Raw genomic sequence first — 18164 nt, forward strand, 5'->3', positions numbered from 1 at the left:
GCCTGGGACCCGAACCACCATGCTGCGTTTCAAGGAAGTGGCTGCTCTGGAAAACTCATCTGGCGACGGCTGGAGAGCTGCCTGAGAACAAACTGCAGCCCTGGCTGGGACCCAGCTCGCTGCGCATGGCTGGGCCACCCTCGCCCGTCCACCGCTGGGCCTGGGAGGCACATCCCAAAGGATCCTCCCAGCTCGGAAGCTCAGTGTCTCTATGACTGTTTTCCCAACCTGTCTGGGCCAGGACACATCTAGGGAATAGGATTTACAATCCCCTTCTGGGGAGGACTAGCATTCCTGAGAACTGCTCGATCGATTATGTGACACATTTTAAAGAGAGAAAGACCTGTTCTGGGAATCCATTCTCGGGACCAACCAGCTATCGGTCAGGACTCTGGTGTCCGTGAGCCAAACTTTCTGTACCTGATATAACAGTGACTGCTTGTCCTGCCCTCTAAGACAGTCTCCTCTGAGTTAACCTTTGAATTAGCCTGCTGGGGAAAAAAATTTCCGCTTTTTTCCAGCAGGATTGTGATAAAACTTTGACATAGGCTCATAATTAAAGGAAAGTTTTCTTCAGCACTGTTCACTCGGTACTGGGGTGTTACGTAGGTTTCTGAGCTGGGTGCTGACATGTTCAGAGCTAAGTCTTGGAGGCTCAGGAGATCCCTAGGGAAGCAAAGTGGAGGACACCTGGGGTAAGGGAGGCCTAGGAGGAGATAAGGTCGCGAGCAGCTGCGATGGCTCACGCTGGTGGCTCTGTGCACAGTGGGGCCGGTGGCATTCGCTGACCGGGAAAGTCAAGAGGAGTCAGTTTAGGGAAAATAAGCGTATGGTTTGCGATCTTACTCATGGGGAAATGTACTTGGATGAAGTATTTGGAACAAGAACCCCTGGTGGCAAGGACAAAGAGACATCGTCCTCAGCCGGTGCCACTCACTGCGGGGCCACGTGAGGTCAGACGGGGAGAGCAGCAGGACGGACACACGTCTGGTCCCTGGTGCCTCTTAGGCCCAGCGAGCCCATCTCGCCTTTTAGGAAGGAGAGGTGCTCTCTGGGGGCAGGAAGAAGGGAGGAGGGCAGGGAGCACCTCTTCCCCATCTTGGTGTCCCCAGAGCACACAGTGTGGTGACCTGTGGGTGACTGACATGAAACAGAGAGCTGGGGACATGGAGCGTCGAGCGGGAGGAAAATGGGGGCCTAGCGTCATTTTCCGTCTCTCAGCATATCCCCCAGTAGACTGGGGCTTAGCAATCCATTATAATTATAGGGTAACAAGGCCAGTCACACTGCAAAGTCAGTGTGAGAAGATCCGATGGCACTGAGTACAGAAGTGAAGTTGCCATCAATGTTGACAAGTTACATAATACAAGTGAAGGCAGAAAAGCCTTGGGATTCAGGAACACCAGAAGCTGAGTCCTCACCTTGTGCAGTCAGACCCCCCACCACCAACAACAAATAAATAAAAATAATGTGACTCAAATGGTAAATGCTGGGCTGAAGCCTTGACAGCAAGACAGAGGGGGGTAAATAAACCCTAGAACACTCTGAGTGTTTTTATGACAAATAGGTTACCATTCCTCCTTTTTGTTTTTCGCTTAGGTGTTTGAAGAATGAAGGCATGTATTTGTGAGACGGCTTTCATCTGGGAAATCGAAGTGCCCCCTCCTGAGAGGTCTGGAGTCACGCCACAACTGGCTCCTCCCACAACGGGATCTGTCTCTGAGACATTATGAATAGACTGAGCATAGCATTCCTTTGACCCATGAGCCACTCCAGCAAGACACGCTGGGCCATTTGGAGAGGGCAGAGGGTAGATGAGGCATCCCCAGGGGAAAACAGGTGGGCTTCTCTGAGCAGGTCAAGGTGAGTGCAAACCAGAGTGGGCCAAGGTCACAGCCAGTTAGTCTCCTCTCAGTCAAGGGTATGTCACAGAACCTTTGGGAGTCCCAGTCTCGCCAGCTTAGAAAAATCCTTCCTCTGTGAGAACCATCGCTTTCTGTTGTTTTGTTTTTCTGGGGAAAAATACTAGGCATTCAAGGGACATTTCAACAGATTTAAGCGTTCTCAGAAAAGTGAGATGTTATTCGATTAAAAAGACGGCTTGCACTGATGAATGAGCAATAAATACTTGTGGATTTCATTTGCAGACCTACTTCTCAAAAAATAAGTGGACTTGAGCAGGATTGTAGAGAATTATTTTTGAAAGATTGAAGCTAGCAACCGCAATCACATCTCCTTTTACAATTATATTGCAGAAAAATTATTTTCCTGATATATGAGGGCGGTGGCTTTCCCTGGCTTTATTTTCCTCGAGAGTCTGATTTACAGAGTGAAAAATGGACAGGACAAAGGAATAACATGAAATACAAATATATCCTTGGTTTCAAACAGCCAACCAGAGCACAGAGACCGTTAATGTCTGTGCTCCAAGGAAACAGGTTCTGAGAAGGTTCTGGAGCCCAAACTCTCTTGCCCCTCACTGTTGCACTAGCTTGTTGCAGGAGAATAGATGCAAGTATATTTGCATGAATGTGTTCCAATCACTGTCATTTGCTTAATACCGGGTGTGACTTCTGCATCCGTATTATGGGATAGAAGGAGGGCCGCCAGGTGACGGGGTGGTGAGTGAACCCTGGCTGTCCTCCCCAGGGGTGCACCCTTGATCCTGACATCTGGATGCTACAAATTATGTTTTCTCTTGTACAACGCAGGGCTCAGGGCTACCATGTACCATACACAGGAAGTCCGCAATGTTGTCGATAGGTCCTTGGACCTGCGATGACACGACTATCGTGGAACCAATCTGACCACAGGCCAACACAACAGACACGAACGCGAATCAAGTTCCTACGGCCTCACATCCAGTCAGAATGAAACGACCATCTGTATGTCCACAGCGTGAGAATATTTGCCTGTACCCGCTCCTTTTCACATCTGTGGAGGCTCTTTAGAGGATCCAGCCCATGTAATCAAAGACCAAACAATCAAGCACCATAAATAATTCTGCTGAGGAATGGAGAGGCCTTGGCACTGCGTACTCCCCACCGCCTTCCCGAGAGCTCATTCCCACTGCCGTTCTCCCTCTCTTTGTTCTCCCCTCCTGCCTTTGTCTCTATTTCTAACACATTTTTACTGCACTGCAACATTAATCACTGAGTCTCTTCTTTAGCTTGCAAAACCCCAAATCAAAATCGGGTTGCTCACGGGCCCCCTAATCCACACTTGTCCTAAACGAGGACCGCCTACGGCGACCAGGACCCCCACACAGGGTTTGGATCCTCTCTCCTCTGGGAAAGAGGAGGATTTTGCAGGAAATCCTCTCACTGACCTTCATTCAGTCTGCAGCTCGAATGGATGTTCCGTAAGAGCTGTCAGGAAACAAACAGCTTCTGCCTGCCCACTGTTATCCTGGCAGGTTTCGCTCTGTGTCTTCTAAACGGGCCTTTTCTTCCCTGACAATTCCGTGGGGTGTCAGACTCTGCCGCTCAGCACCCTCCCCAACCCTGCACATTTTCAGCTTTCGTCCCGCAGAGCCACTTCCGTAAGAGTACAAGTGAGACGCATTATCCAGGAAACCCAAAATGGGAACGTGGGTTAATGACATTATTTAGGGGGGTGGGCTCTACCGTCAGGATCGCCTTTGATGATTTTTTTTTTTTAAAGAACTGGATTTAGATATATTTCCAACATCGTTTTTAAGACTTTCCACTGCCCTTCCCAATGAGAATCATGAAAATATTTGAGCATAAACAAAAGCATTGCCGCATGCGGGGTGATGTATTCAATTACCATTCGGCAAGGAGGCGGGTAACCCCGCTGTCTGCTATAGATCTTACTGCTACCAGGAAAGTGGTGTGCTTGCCTGGACTGTACACAGGGACGCGACAGGCGGCGTGTGTGGTTTGTGGAGGGTCTGTACAAACCTCCATGGAAAGGTACAGCCCTGAACCCTCCATGGAAAGGTGCAGCCCTGACCCATAGCACGTGACGACTTTCTCTCTGAAGTCCCCTGTGAAGGCGTGGACAGTGGTGTTTTACCCGTTTGGTGAGCTGAGTGTCCATCATGAAATTATGAACGTGCTTCTCCGCTTTGGTGAGTTCCAGCTTTCGGGCCACGACGGCCACCACGAGGGCAGTGCAGCCCGCACCCTGTGGGGGGACAGCAAGGGGACCAGGAGAGAGAGCATATTAATCAAGAGGTAAGGTTCCGGCAGAAGACTCAACGTGCTCCGTGCCCACCGTGGGGTTCTGGGAGTGGCGTGGGGACTCCAGCTCTCTGGCTGCTCAGAGCCACAAAACCTGCCGGGGCCCTGATTCCCACACCATGAAGGGGTCTGCAGAGCTCCTGGCTTAGCTGCAGAGCTGGCCTCTGGGAGACTCCATAGAACTTGCCAGTTCTTAGTGCAGCAAGACACTGAATGGGGCTGAGGCTTTGGGGGGTTTCAAACACGGACAATCACCTGGGCATCTGCCAGGCTGTGCAGGGAAGACAGAAGGCCCTCTCGCCCTCATGCGTGTCCTCAGCCCACTGCCTGTTCCAGACCAGGGAGCCCTGGAAAGAAGGCCACGCGTAAACTGGAGTGTGGCTGGAACAGCTGCTGGTGGCGGGGAGTTTTCATAAAAATAATCTAATAAAGGGGCAGCACCTTCCCCCCAAGATCCCTCCCCAGGGGAGCACCGGCAGCACGAGCCTGTCCCCCGATGTGCATGTGCCTCAGTCAGGTCTTTCTCCCTGAGCTCTAGGCTGTGACTCAGCAAAGGAAGCCATTCTTTGTTGCTTTCACCAGGAGGCCCATGAATTCACCATCACGCAGAGATTTTTGAAGATGACAATACTCTTGCCTCAAACGAGGACTATAAGGGAACCCACAGGAGGCCCTCAGTGTTTTCCAGAGCAGCGGGCTTATTCTGCCCGGGTAGGTCCCATCCAGGGGAGCACAGGGGAGGGGGCGTAAAAGAGGCAGGGTCCCCAGGACTCACTTTCTCTCTCCTCGTCCTCTGGGCACATGCTTGCCTATCTGGGGAAGTGAGCAGGGCAGGGACGGGGCTCCTTGGAACATTGTCCCAATGGATTTTCAAGGCCCCTCGACTGCGCTTCTTGATTGGCCTGTGAGCACTGGGGCTGGGGGATGGGGGTACCACTCAGCCCTGCCCTTGCCTGGTTCTTAGGTGAAAACGCTCCCCCCTCCACAGCCATCGCCCGCTGCCTGCATGCTGGGCACTGACCCTCCTGACCTCGTCGTGGAAACAGATGATAAGCCCAGCAAAGTCAAGTCCCATCCTTAGGTGCCAAACAGTAAGTAGAGTTGCCACCGAGCCTAGTTTAGCAGTTGAGGTCCCAGGACTGAAGGAACCAATCAATGACATTCTGTGCTCACCAGGTCTAACCATATATGTTAGAAACGGTGAGGAATGTTCTCAAAGGCACATAATGTGTACCAGAGTGGGAGGGGTGTGTATGGATAGCCCAGGCCCCTACTATCTCCTTTATAATCTGTCTTTCCGTTTCCACAGGTGGGCAAAGGTTTAGGCATGGCTGACGCTGGCAACGCCATCCCCTAGCTTTTCACAAGTGTTCCCATTAAAACAATCTCGTGCCTCTTGGTACAGGGGGTCATTTGGTCGGCCACCCTTTGGCCACCCATGGCTACCACAACAAACAAACACTCAAAAAAAAAACTGAGTCTGTGTGAACTTTCCTTTCTGACCTCATTTTCCTCTCCTGTTCCGGGGATGGCCATGTTTTCTTGGCACCCGTGCATTGTGGGAGACTCTGTGCCCGATTTTCAAAGGATATGAATGGGCCATTGTATGGGCCGTAGCTGTAATCAATTTAGCCTGGTCTCCAAAAGCAAAAAATGGCTTAAAAGAAGCTGTCCTAGAGGCCAGATGTGTGCTCCACGTCCCCACGACCAGACCCACTATAATCGCTCTCCTTTATGTGGAGCTCCAAAGGTACTTTGGGCTGAAAGCCCATGAAGAGGGACATATCATAGTATTCAAAAGGGAACATCAGATGGAGAGGGTTCTCCCGAGGCTCCATTCTCCCTCATCTTCCTGGGTCCAGGCAAAACTCTACTTAAATCACCCCTGGGGACAGAATGCCATTTGTGGAATTTCGTCAAAACCATCTCTCATCCACCATCCTGAATTTCCAGGGTCAGGATGGAGTGTTCCATGGTCTTGCCATTGCTCATGGTCTAGCCGCTCGAATGCAGGGGGCTTCTGATTAGAAGCTGGAATGCTTTAACCAAGGGGCCATCTAGCTTATACGATTGAGATAAATTTCTTTCTTTCTACTTATAGATGTCAAGACCCCCCCTTGTGGCTATCTCTCTGGAGGGTGCTGGGGTCCTTCACCCCTAATTCTAACTTGAATAGTGAGCAATGGATACTCTCAACTTTAGTTTTCTTGTTTCTAAGAATCCATCCTCTGGATGTAATTAGGGAAGCAGCCAATAAGAAAACTTCACTTGGTCATTTCCATTAAGAAACCACCTTGTAAAGATGGGGTCAGACATGAGCGATCTTCAGAACGTGGTGGGCAGGGTGCTGAGATCAGACTCTGGTCCTCTCCAGAATGTGTGCAAGAGAGGAGTGGGGGAGGGAAGGGCAGGGAAAGGGCTGCAGAGAGAGCCAGAGCTAGAGACTGAGACAGGGAACAAGTCGTGCTCCATCCTAAACGACATGGGACAGAACAGGGAAAGACAAAAGGAAGAAGCAGAGGCATAAGGAAAAAGGATGGGCTGACGGGACTGAGAGAGAAAGACGGGAAGGACAGAGAGCCTAAAACTTGAGTCAAAAGTTACTGGTCAACTGTGGCTCTTAGAGGAAGTAAAGGACGTGTTAAGGGAAAGCCCTCCTTCTGTTGGGTTCACCTGCACGTGCCATGAGCACCTAGGTTCCTCCTGGGATGATGAGGACGAACGCTTTTCCTTACAGCTTATCAGGCTGATGTTCCCATGTTAGCAGCCTGGGAAGCTGTGTGGGATGTGGCAGCCATGAGAGCTGGTTTTAAGACACAAATTGCCAAGGACGTGGCTGACTGGGGAGGTGAGAGTGCATGGTGTCCTGGCGTGGATTCCCAGAAATGCCTGGTGGGCAGAGGGGCATGTGAGGAGAGGATGGAGTGGGACGGGAACGGGGAGCAGCTGCTTGGATGACTGCCACGTGCTCAGACCATGGAGATAACCCATGACTCAGGCGTTTGCCTTCAGATGTGCCAAGCCCTGAATCCCAGTTGACAGCAGCTGGATGGCTGGGTCTTCTCTGTCCAAGTCCTATTTCCACGGGGGTGGGTGGGGGTCCACCTCTAATGAGGTCATATTATCCAAGGTAGATGGTGAGCGGGAGCCTAGCAGTGAGCAGAGAGGGAGTGGCTGGCGTGGGGGGTGGGGTGGGGGGGCAACAAGCCTAACCCCTCTGTAGATTTGGACCCAAATCAGAGATCCAGGCTTCTCCACACCAGTCCTCCCACTTCTTGTTCCCAAGAAACATTTTCCAGCTGGAAAAGCTTCGGGTCTGGAAAAACAAGTACCGCAAGGGGAAAAGTATGAGGTGTTCTTAACTAAAGGAGCATAAAATAAAACAAAACATAAATGAAAGTGACAAATGGAGGAGGGAAGCCTGGAAGATTTGCAGCAGCCGCGTCCATGTAACAACGACAATAACATCCCTTGCTTTGAAACCAAGGTGTTTCAGGGAGAAGCTCATCTTCTGAAACTGACATTACGCAGATGTCTTGCTGAGCCCTCCTTTTCCCTCCTCCCATAATGACTCAGTTTGTGTAGGTTTTCCTTCCTCATCACTTTCCTTTCGCGTTCAAAGAAGCATCTCTCATGAAGCCTTGGGGGAAAGCTCAGTGTGTGCCCAGCAGACATCCTGGAAGCTTTTGTCTCTCTGTCCCTAACTTGCAAAGGGTCCCCAGAGGCAGTCCAGCTTTAGAAAAATGGCTCTATTGAAACAGGGCTCCTACCAAGACGTCTTGGGGGCCACCAGGCGCCTGCAGAACCAAAGGGCCTCCATCTCTGGGAGTTTCGTCGTCATTTCCAATTCTGGATACTAAATATTGACAGTTTTCGCTCTGCACTGTAACTGTCACCATAAAATGCTTTGTGGAAAGACGCTGGACTTTGATTTATCTACTTTCGTGGGTGAAATCTCTCAGACACACCAGGTCTGTGCCAACAATGTCAAGTTATTCAGACAATTATACACCCTGCTTAATGGTTGATAATTACACCGTTACTGGGATTGCCAAGAGAAAACAATGATTAAAACTATTTACAGCCTGCACACACAAACCTTTCCTTTCCCTTCCCAAGCAGGCCTTGTCTTGGCCCACATGGTGTCCATGGTAACCAAACAGGAAGCCATACCTTTAGTTAAGGCGCTTGCAATAATAATCGGGAGATCTACACAGAGCTGGGAGGCTGGGGGAGGGGAGGGAAGGATTCTCAGCGACTGGAAACCCGTGAAAGGAGTGACTCAGCTGGAAAAGTCACACTTGTTAGAAAAATGCCACGGGGGTTCCCTCACGGTGGCTGACCCCAGAGGGACGCTGATCACTCTAATTTGGGTAAAATCACTGACATGAATGGAGGAAACCTCCCTGTTCCCGTCCCTAGAGAGAGAGACAGATTTGTGCCACCGGGTCCCCGCAAAAGGAGAAGGTGGACGGAGGGCCTGTGTTGTATTTTTAACATGAGAGGTAGTATCGGTGCTCGTCACCCAATTGTCTTTCCCACTTGGACCACGCCTCTCTCCACCAGGAACAAACACTCCCTTCCAAGGGGCTGCTATAGACCAGGAGCAAAAAAGAGTGCTGAAGTCCCACCTCAAGGAGAAGGTGGGGAGGGGACCATGGGGTCCTGCCTGCCCCCCTCAGCTTGGTCAGAGTAGAAGCCAGGGGATGCCGGAGAGAAGGGACCAGGGAAATGGTGGCTATGGGGCCGCTTCTTGCAGGGGGCACAGCTCCCCGCCAGAGGGAGAAAGGCGGGCATTTCAAACAAAAACAACAGGGGGTCCTCACAAGGCCATCCACCTACTGGCCGCCTGCTCTGTACCGGCCTGGTGAGCGCTGGTGCTGAGGCACGGAGCCGGGGTGCCAGGAGCAGCTGTAAGACGGAAAAGCTCTGGCCTCTGGGTGGCATTTCATTCCCTTCTGGAAGAAAGAATCGTTCCCTGGTTTCCTGGTGACAGCTGGAGCTGTGCCACACGGACGGGCGGTGTTTGTTCCAAGGCCTTCCACTCACCCTGATTTATCCCAGCCTCAGCGCTAAGCCTTTTGTCACTAACCGCAGTTTGGGACCTGTCTGCTACTGTGCTCCTGCCCTGGATTTTAGTGGGGTAGGGGAGACAACTGTGTCCAGTCCTGAAATGGCAGCCCTGGACCCCTCCCGCTCACAGGGCCACTGCCCAGGCCTCTGACCCCAGGGCCTCCTCTGCTCTGAGTGGCCCAAGTCCGGCTGTCACCGAGCTCAGTCCCAGGTGGCTACCAGGCCACAGCGGGTGGGAGTGGGGCAGCCCCCACCCCTGGTGAGGAGTCAACCCCCTTTCCACTGCAGAAAAAGTCCTTCCTATTTCTGAAGGAGGGCCTTTTCTCCTCTGGGAGAATGAATGAAATCTGAGAGGAGCACTGGAAGGAAGGAACTTCACGGAAACACGATGGGGGCAGAGAGGGCTCCCCTGGGGAGGGCTGTGGTGACCACCCATGGAGACCCAGGACAAGCACCGACACCCTGCCCAGCCTCACACCCTCACCACAACCCAACAATGCCCAGGCTGAGGTGGGTGCTTTCCCCTTTGAGCCGTGTTCTGGGGCTATAGGAAAGGGGGGGCAAAGGCTTCCTGTCCTGGGTCTAAAGCCCAAGGCCAAGAGGCCTCGTCACCTGGCCAGGGGTGGAATGGAGGAGGTCAGCCCTGCCAGCGTGTACAGCTCCTCATGCCGACACAGCATGGTGACATAAAGCTTTGCCATCCATCGTCATCTCCACCAGGAGGAGGGCAGGGCAGGCCTCCCGTCCCCGCTTTATTCTGGACAATGCTGAGGTCCCAGGGCCCCCAGTGAGGACGGAGGTGGGAATTCAGATGCCGGTTCTGGCTCCCGGTCTCCGTCCCTTTCAATCACGATGGCCACGTGATGGGCAAGTGTGTGGAGGTGGGGGTGGCAGGGTGATGGGCAGGAGAAACACACCTTGAAAGAATGCAGCCCAGCTGCTGGGCACCTGGGGAGAGTCGGGGATGGAGTCCCTGTCCAGCTAATGCCAGAGCTGGGAAGGACCTGGCACTCGGGGTCCAGCACCCCAACACCCAGATGTGGGAGCCAGAGTCTAGGGAAGTCCAGGGCTGGCCCAGGGCCATGGGGCCAAAACAGTGTCCCAGCCAGGCCAGGGCACAGATCTCCTGGGCCGGTTCACTGCTCTTTCCCCAGTCCCTGCCTCTGTGAGCTCCAGCTAAGCTTTATCAGACATGCTGCCAAGGTCTGTGGGGACCAGGGGACAGGAAGGACAATTAACTGCAAGCCCTGACGCTCCCTGGGGACGAGCAAACGGAATGGTTGGGTGGTGGTGGGTGGGCGGCAGGTCAGAACGGTGGCCAGCTTTGCCCAGCCCACTTTTGGGGGCTGTGAAGAGACCCGCAACTGCCAGGAACCAGGACCTATTCTATCCTGGAAAAGGGAACTAAAAAGGGAGACACCGTGGCAGATCTCACACCTGCCTTCTAGGTGCAGAGACACGTGTGCTGGCCTGTGACCTGGCAGCTGGCCCCACGCCCTGGCCAGGAAGGCCCCTCTGTGTCCACAAGAAAGGGCTCTGCTCCTTGCACCAAGCGGGGGGTGGGGAAGGGTAACGGGCAGAGGCAGGTACTCACCATGATGCCAGTGAGAAGACAGACACCTTTCCCACAGTATGTGTGGGGTACCATATCCCCATAACCAATGGAAAGGAAAGTGATGGAGATGAGCCACATGGCACCCAGAAAGTTACTAGTTACGTCCTGCTGGTCATGGTACCTGCCAAGGGGAAGACACGAGTTAGTCGGTGGAATGGTCATTTCTGAGAGCAAGGGCTGTGGGCAAACCTGGGTGGGGAAAGAAACGAGACCGTTTGCTGAGGGGGAGCCAGCAGCGATGGCGGCACAGATCTCTTTAGGGGACGGAAGGTGCCACCACGCTGCCCGCCTGGCCTGCCACACAGTTGGTCCCAGAGCTAAAACATTGTGCCATGATTTGTACCATACTATAGACGTCCTTTTCGTGCTGGTAAAATAGCTTTGGGTGAAATCATGCGGTAATAAAAGTTAGATTCTCCTTTTCAAGCAGACAGTCTAAATGCACGTGGATGTGATTAATCTGAAACCACCAGCTCCTAGACAGAGAAAATGTCAAAAAAATTAAATAAAATCACCAAATACATTTAGCAATTTCCTGCAGGTTGATGGATCCCCAAGACTGGCACCTCCTGGCATCTGGAGGGGACCTGTGGTGGCCCAGCTCCCGAAGCTGTTTCCAGGGGCGGCCGGCTCTTCACAGAGGGGACGTTTGTACCTGTGAGGTCTTGCGGCTGCCCCCCCCTGGGAGGAACCAGCTGGAAACGTGTGCCCACCATTCCCTCTGCCTGATGCCTTTTCCCCCACATTCTTCTCCACTGTCCCTGCGCCCCCAAACACCATGCTGTGTGCCGGGCTTTGTGCCTGGTACTGAACTACAAAGATGAAAAGGACACAGGACACAAACATTTGCAGAAAGGTTGGTAAGCGGGTGGACGGGACACCTTGGGGACAGGAGGGAAAGGACGTGACCTTTGTCCCAAACATAGGAGGGTTAGTCAGAGGCTTAAGTTTTCCGGGGAAGCAAAGGGGGAGGGTGTTGCAGGCCATGGGAACCCCCTAGGAAAACCCAGGGCCCAACCGAGTGGCTGCCCGGGGGTGCCAGGGCAGGTGACGGTGTGCCCTCTCTCAGAATGTTCTCTGCCGGTCAGCCTGAATGGTGCCCAAGGGACTCTGCATTTTATCCTGCTGGGACATCACTCCGTGATAAAATCTCCCTGTCGGCCTCTTACAGGCCCCCGGATGGGCACATTGAAGGGGGGCCAGGGAGACCACACCATCCTGTGGATTGAACAGAGAGCCAGGCAGAAACCCTAGCGCACAGAACTGAGTTACCAAGGAGTTTATGATATAACACACATGACGCGCTGGGGTCCCCAGAAAGTGTTAGCTACTACCCTCCATGCTGTCCCCACCACACAGGGCCGGTGCCCAGTGGGTAATCGGAAAACGTTGCTTTTCCTCCCCTCTCTCCTGGTCAGGTGTGCAGGGAAGGCTGCAGGGACAAGGGCATCTGGAGATGGGCCTGCAAGGAGGCAGAAACTGTTAGTCAGAAAGGCGGTGGCGGCCTGAGAGGGGGGAAACCCCAAGGACACGACGTAATGGACACCATTTATTGATGTCTACTGTCCGACTGGGAGTCACACAGCAGACCCTACGTGTGGCTGGCGCTTTGTATACAAACACTCTAATTCTCACAACCTCCTGTCAAGTATTTTCAAGGTAGCAACGGGAAGCACAGAGACCCTGAGTGACTGGCCCGAGGACACACGAAGCAGCCAAAGCAAAGCCCGTGCTCTTTTTGCTGTTCCGCGCAGCCTCAGAGAGGGGGGGAGACTGCCGTGTGCCCCGGCGAGGAGGAGGAGAATGTTTCAGTGAAAGGAGAGCACCTGGTCTCCAGCAACTGGCAGTGAGGTGGCTGCGGAACCAGGGGTCCGGCTTTGGAAGGTCTTGAATTCCCAAGTGAGAGGTTTGGACTTGGCCTTAGAGGCCTCAGAAGTGATTCCAGGTTCCTGAGCACGGTGACAGGTGGTGAGCAAGATGTTTGAAAAGACGGAATGCAGAGGTGGGGTAGCCAGGTGGAAAGCAGGTGTGCAGCTTCCATCCCCCATGTGAGCCTGGCTCGGCAGATCCCAGTAGGCGCATCACAGGTGGGCTGTCCAGCCCCACCCTGAGTGCACTGCCAGCAAGCAGAGGGGGTGGCATTAGCCTTCCATAGTTGCCCACACAGGGCATGCGTGCTTGGACTCCAGGGCCATCTGAAGAGCAGACATGGCCTCCCCAAAGCTCGCTGGTGGACGCCTCCCTGCCCTCCCACCTGCTTGCCCCTCCCCAGCGATGCTCCGTGGGCACCCTCAGGGCACCCTGCCTGGCTGACCCTGCCAGTTGCCTCGTTTCCCGGGGGTTGGGCCCATGTCTGCTCATCCAGTCACAGCCACATGGGGGCCATGTAGGCAGGTGGTGCCCACCACTGATCCCCAAGATGGAGTGCGCCCGCCCCACCGCAGCTCTGACGTGGTCTCGGATGGGAGGCCACAGTCCCCTCTGCTCCCAGCATACTCTCGCCCGGGATGGACAGCGGCTGAGGCTGGCGCTCAGGGCTGTGCGAGGTGTGGTGGAACTCTCTTCCTGGAGGGACGGACTTGGGAGCTTGGGAGCCTGTGAAACAGTGAGACGGCTCCACGCCGCAAGCCAGCAACACGTAAGCACCAGCTGGCGTCAGAGCGGGCATCAGTGTATCAGAGTCCACGTCGTGGAAGAAGCCTTGCATCAAGTTTGAGGACAGTGAGGTTGGGGCGGTGGGAAGGGAGGAGGTGAGCCTGCGGTCTTGGGCTGGGCGCGCCTGGCTTCAAGCCCCAGCTCTTCCTTACACAGCTCCATGGCTGCAGCCAAGGGACGTCACCTCTCTGTGACCCCGTTTCCTTATCTGCTGATGGGAGGCTTAAGGGAAATAATCCACCAGCAACATCAGCTCGGCCCAGAATGAATGTCTCAGTGACTGCTGTCGTTGAGAAGGGTTATCAGTCCCAGAAACAGTCTGCAGAAACACACCGGGCTGCGGGCAGGGGGTCGATGCAGACGCCCGCAAGCTCAGGCTGGAGAACTATTTGATAACAGGGATCTAAAGAACCTATTGGAAGCGGGTGGACAAAGAAAGGACACAAGACACTTGGGATCTGAAGTGATTCCCCCAGCAGCTACATGCAAGGCTGATTGAAGAGGGCAGGCCCCAGACAGAGAACTTCTGGAAAGTTTGCCGGTGCCCGAGAAGGAGCCGTGGAGAGCCTTGAATGCCGCACCAGGGGGTCTGCGTTTAGTTGACAGTGTCTCTTCGTGAACATTATTGGTTTTGCTGTGCACGTGGGTCTCCACAGTCCTCCTTTTCTTGCAAAGCCTGAGGCTGAAGCTGGTGATTCCTGGCTGTTCAACTGTCCTCAGGACCACAGACCCTCGTATTTCTACGTGGGCGCCAAGGCCGTGAGATTGGAGCTCAGAGTGGAATTCGGTCGACAGCAGCAAGCAACCTCTTTGGAAACTGATGTTTAATTGACTGCTTTACTTTTCTCTAAATTCCCTTCATGGTCTCTTGGGTTTCTTTTTCTTTCACCATATACAATCTTATTCGTGCTAACTATGTGTGCTGAGGAGAGGAGAAGCACATCTGGAGGGGGCCGTCCAGCCATCGTTTGTCAAATTTCAACCATCGCTCCTCCGGCGGGGGCTACGGAAGATGCCGCGGAGCATTGGACACATTCCCCACTCTCCCGGGGCTTGCAGCATCGTCATGGAGACAAGGCACGCATGCAACTAGCCAAGCAGGAAGTGATGAGTGAGAGAGTGGGCTGGTGACTCAGACAGTGGGAGTGGGGAGGAGGGAGACATGCTTTCCAAACCTATTCACAATTTTAGAGTGGTTTACACTTGTCACAAGTTCACATACGAATTTCATGCTATTTTTTACAATCGAGAATTTTTTTTCAGGGGGAAAGAATTTCATTCTTTTCTTAAAGGGCTAAGGAGGAAAACGTATAGTTTTTTTGGGGGGGTTTTATAGTTATTCATTTATCATTAAGGTGTGGACTACGTTTAGTTTCACTTTTTAATATTATGAAATAAATGATCAATATGAAAGATTGTACGATTGGGTAAAGATGGTGGATTAAACACACGTGCTGCTTTGGTCCCCCTCAAATTCCTCACGACTCACAGTTTTGTCCACTGCTTTTAAAAATAAGCAGACGGCCAGGAATCCCCAGGCAGTTGACAGTCTCTAACAGTAAAGACACAAACCAAATCAGTCAATTACACAAAGAAACAGTCTCTGAAGCAAATACAGACCAAACACGGAGAAGACCTCTTGAAAAAAACCCTACAATTAACATCTTAAGAGACATAAAACAAGATATTGGACCCATAGGAAGAAAGGCCGTGCTATACCAAAAACCCTTTCCTGGAGGCTGGGAGGTAAACTGAGGGAGGCTCCCAGGGGACAGGAAAACACAGAGAGAGAAATGAACATAGGAGAGGAAATAGGAAATCGGTTGCCAATTCAAATAATAATAGTTTCAGAAAGAGAGAACTGGGGGGGGGGGGGGGAAGGAGGAGGAGGAAAAGGAGACAGAGAATAAAGAAGAAAAAAGAGGTAATTATTTAAAAAATCATTTAAAAAAAATTTCCCAGAACGGAAGAATGCAAGTTTCTAGACCAAGGACCACCGTCACCAGCACCGTGGATGAAAACAGACCCACAGGAAGGCAAACTATTGTGAACTTTCAGAACGCCAAGGGGAAGGAGGTGATTATAGAATCTTCCAGAGAGAGAAAGAGAGAGGTGTCGAGTATGAAGAACCAGAAATCTGAGTGACTTTGGACTTTTTCACAGGAACACGGGAAGCTATGGAAGCTAGAGGGCCAGGGAATAAAGGCTTCAAAATTCTGAAGAAAAATTATCTCCAAACCAGAATTCTCAACCACCCAAAGTATGCGTACAGTCTGAGAATGGAATGAAGACATTTTCAGATGTGCAAGGCTCTCGAAGATTTGCCTCCTCTGCACCCTTTCCCAGGAAGCCACAGGAGAGTGGGTGTCCCGAAAACAAAGGCGTGAACCCAAAAGTAGGAAGCCTGGGGCTGGAGGAAACGAGACCCTTGGAGGAGAGAGGCCCAGGGTGAAGGCGGCATAGAGGGTTCCAGTCCAGACGAGAGCAAGTCAGAAGGCTCGGGGAGACATAGCTCCAAGAAGAAAAAATCGATAGAAAGCCTGAGTCTGGAGTTGAATTAACGATAAATACATAGAAAACTAAGCAAATGAACGAATGTGATAATTTCCCAGGATAAACAAAAAGTTCTGCAGGAAAGGAAAAGTTATTCTTTACTACAAGGCTCTACTATGAATAGAGTCAAACCAGTGCTGACTGAGTCACGCAAACGCTAATTACTGATCTACCCCAAATTATAATGTAATTATGAAAGGAAGATGGGGGACAGGAAGAGTTCGAGGGGCAGAAAGGGAGCTAATGCCTCATCTTCTGGAGTCAGAAGGGACTAGATAACGCCCAAAGCCAAGTAGTCAAAAGCAGTAATACAAGCATGTTATTTAGCGACGGGAGGTAAATACTAAAATCAATGGGCAAAAGGAGTTAAAACGTGGCTGCCTCTGGAAAAGGGTCAATGAGAAGAACTGGTGGAGGGCAGCAAATACCACAGAATAATCGACTCGAAAGTGTATGTGTGTACAATGTCCATAATAAAAAAAGAAAACCAAACCTGAGAGAAAGAAATCCAAAATACACACCACGTAAAATTAAGTTATAAAATGTGAAAATAAAATAAGCATTCCTGAACCCACTCGCCAACCCTGCCGTTGAATCTACTTGTGTGTTCTCTCCAAAGTCCTCCCAGTTCCTGCCCCTGAAATAATCAACATCCTGAATTTCATGCTTATCGTGACCTTGTTTTTCTACATAGTGTTCCCACACAGGTGTGTACACCTAAACCTTCAGCCAGCGGTGCCTATGTAAGCTGCCCCTAAGCTCCTGATCCATATCGATGGCGAGATAGTTTGTTGTTTTAAGCGGCTAAGTCATGGGGCAACTTGTTATGCAGCAGTGGATAACTAATACAATAAACTTCCACAGGTGGCTATACCGTATTTCCAGTCCTTTACCGTGTATTATCATCTGAATATCTCATAATTTATGTATTCATTCACCTACTAATTCATTCACCCACTGGACATCTGGGTGGCTTCCAGGTTTTCCCTCCACTGAACAATACTGCTACAAGCATTCTTCATCACAGCGCCTGTGTAAGAGATTCTCTAGACCAGACACCTAAGAGCCGATCTGCTGGTTTGTAGGGTAGATACATATTTAACTCATTAGAAAATGCTGTGTTGTTTTCCAAAATGGCGGTACCATTGGGCTTCCATCAGCAGTGGCTAAGAGTTCCTGTGGCTTCATAGCCTCACCAACACGTGCCATCATCTGACTTCACTTTTTTGCCAAATTAGTGGGTAGAATCGGTATCTCATGCTCTTACTTTGCATTTCTGTATTAAGAGCTTGAGTATTCCTTTGTCTGTTTCTTAGTCATTCGTGGTTCCTGTTCCGTAAAGAATCCTTCTGATTTTTGCCCATTTTTCTATTGGTTTGTTTTTGTCTTTTTTTTTCTTATTGATTCTAAGAGTTCTTTATATATCCTAGAAGAACTTTGTCAGGTTATGTGCTGCCGACACCTTCTTCCAGTTTGTTCCTGGTCTTTTTATTTTCTTTATCGTGTTTTATAGATTTAGGATTTTCTTTATAGAATTCCTTTAAGTATTTTTGACGAATAAAAGATCTGAATTTTAGTGTATCATCCTTTTTCGCTTGTAATGAGTGACTTGCATGCTTTTTAAGGACTCCTTCCCTACCTGCGTCTATAAGACTTATTTTCAGGGTTTCTCAATGTTGCCTTTCACACTTACATCTTTAACTCACCTGGGGCTGATTTTGTGTATGGTGTGAGGTAGGGATATGACTTCACTTTTTTCATATGGATAACCAATTACACCCGGCCCCCTGAAGGAGTAGGCCATCCTTTTCCCCACTAACTCTCAAAGCTGCCTCTGTCATATAGATTATATGTGGAAGTGATGCTACTTCTAGCTTCTCTATTCTGCTCCTTTGGCCTGTTTGTCTAATGCTGGACTTAATATGTCAGTCCTCTTTGCAGCCCCTTCCAGGTATCATCTCAGAGCCTACCATGTAATAGTTGCTCAGTAAGTATCTGTGGAAGAAATACGGCCTGCTTGTTGCTTTTCCTGCCCCGCTGTGAAAGTGAAGCTTGCTCCGGGA

General features: G+C 51.2%; 1 protein-coding gene across 5 annotated transcripts in view; it reads right to left on the bottom strand.

The window, feature by feature from the left end:
• The window catches only part of KCNN3 (potassium calcium-activated channel subfamily N member 3), a 169457-nt gene that overhangs the window by 16586 nt on the left and 134707 nt on the right, over window positions 1-18164 (bottom strand). For all 5 annotated transcript variants that reach the window (XM_074318659.1, XM_074318661.1, XM_074318660.1 and 2 more), the window contains 2 exons: window positions 10873-11014; window positions 4039-4149 (listed from right to left, as the gene is read on the bottom strand). In XM_074318659.1, the coding sequence (XP_074174760.1) occupies window positions 4039-4149; window positions 10873-11014 (253 nt within the window). The remainder of the gene's footprint in view (window positions 1-4038; window positions 4150-10872; window positions 11015-18164) is intronic.

The sequence above is a fragment of the Rhinolophus sinicus genome, linkage group LG14 (genome assembly GCF_036562045.2).
Source record: "Rhinolophus sinicus isolate RSC01 linkage group LG14, ASM3656204v1, whole genome shotgun sequence".
Lineage (NCBI taxonomy): Eukaryota > Metazoa > Chordata > Mammalia > Chiroptera > Rhinolophidae > Rhinolophus > Rhinolophus sinicus.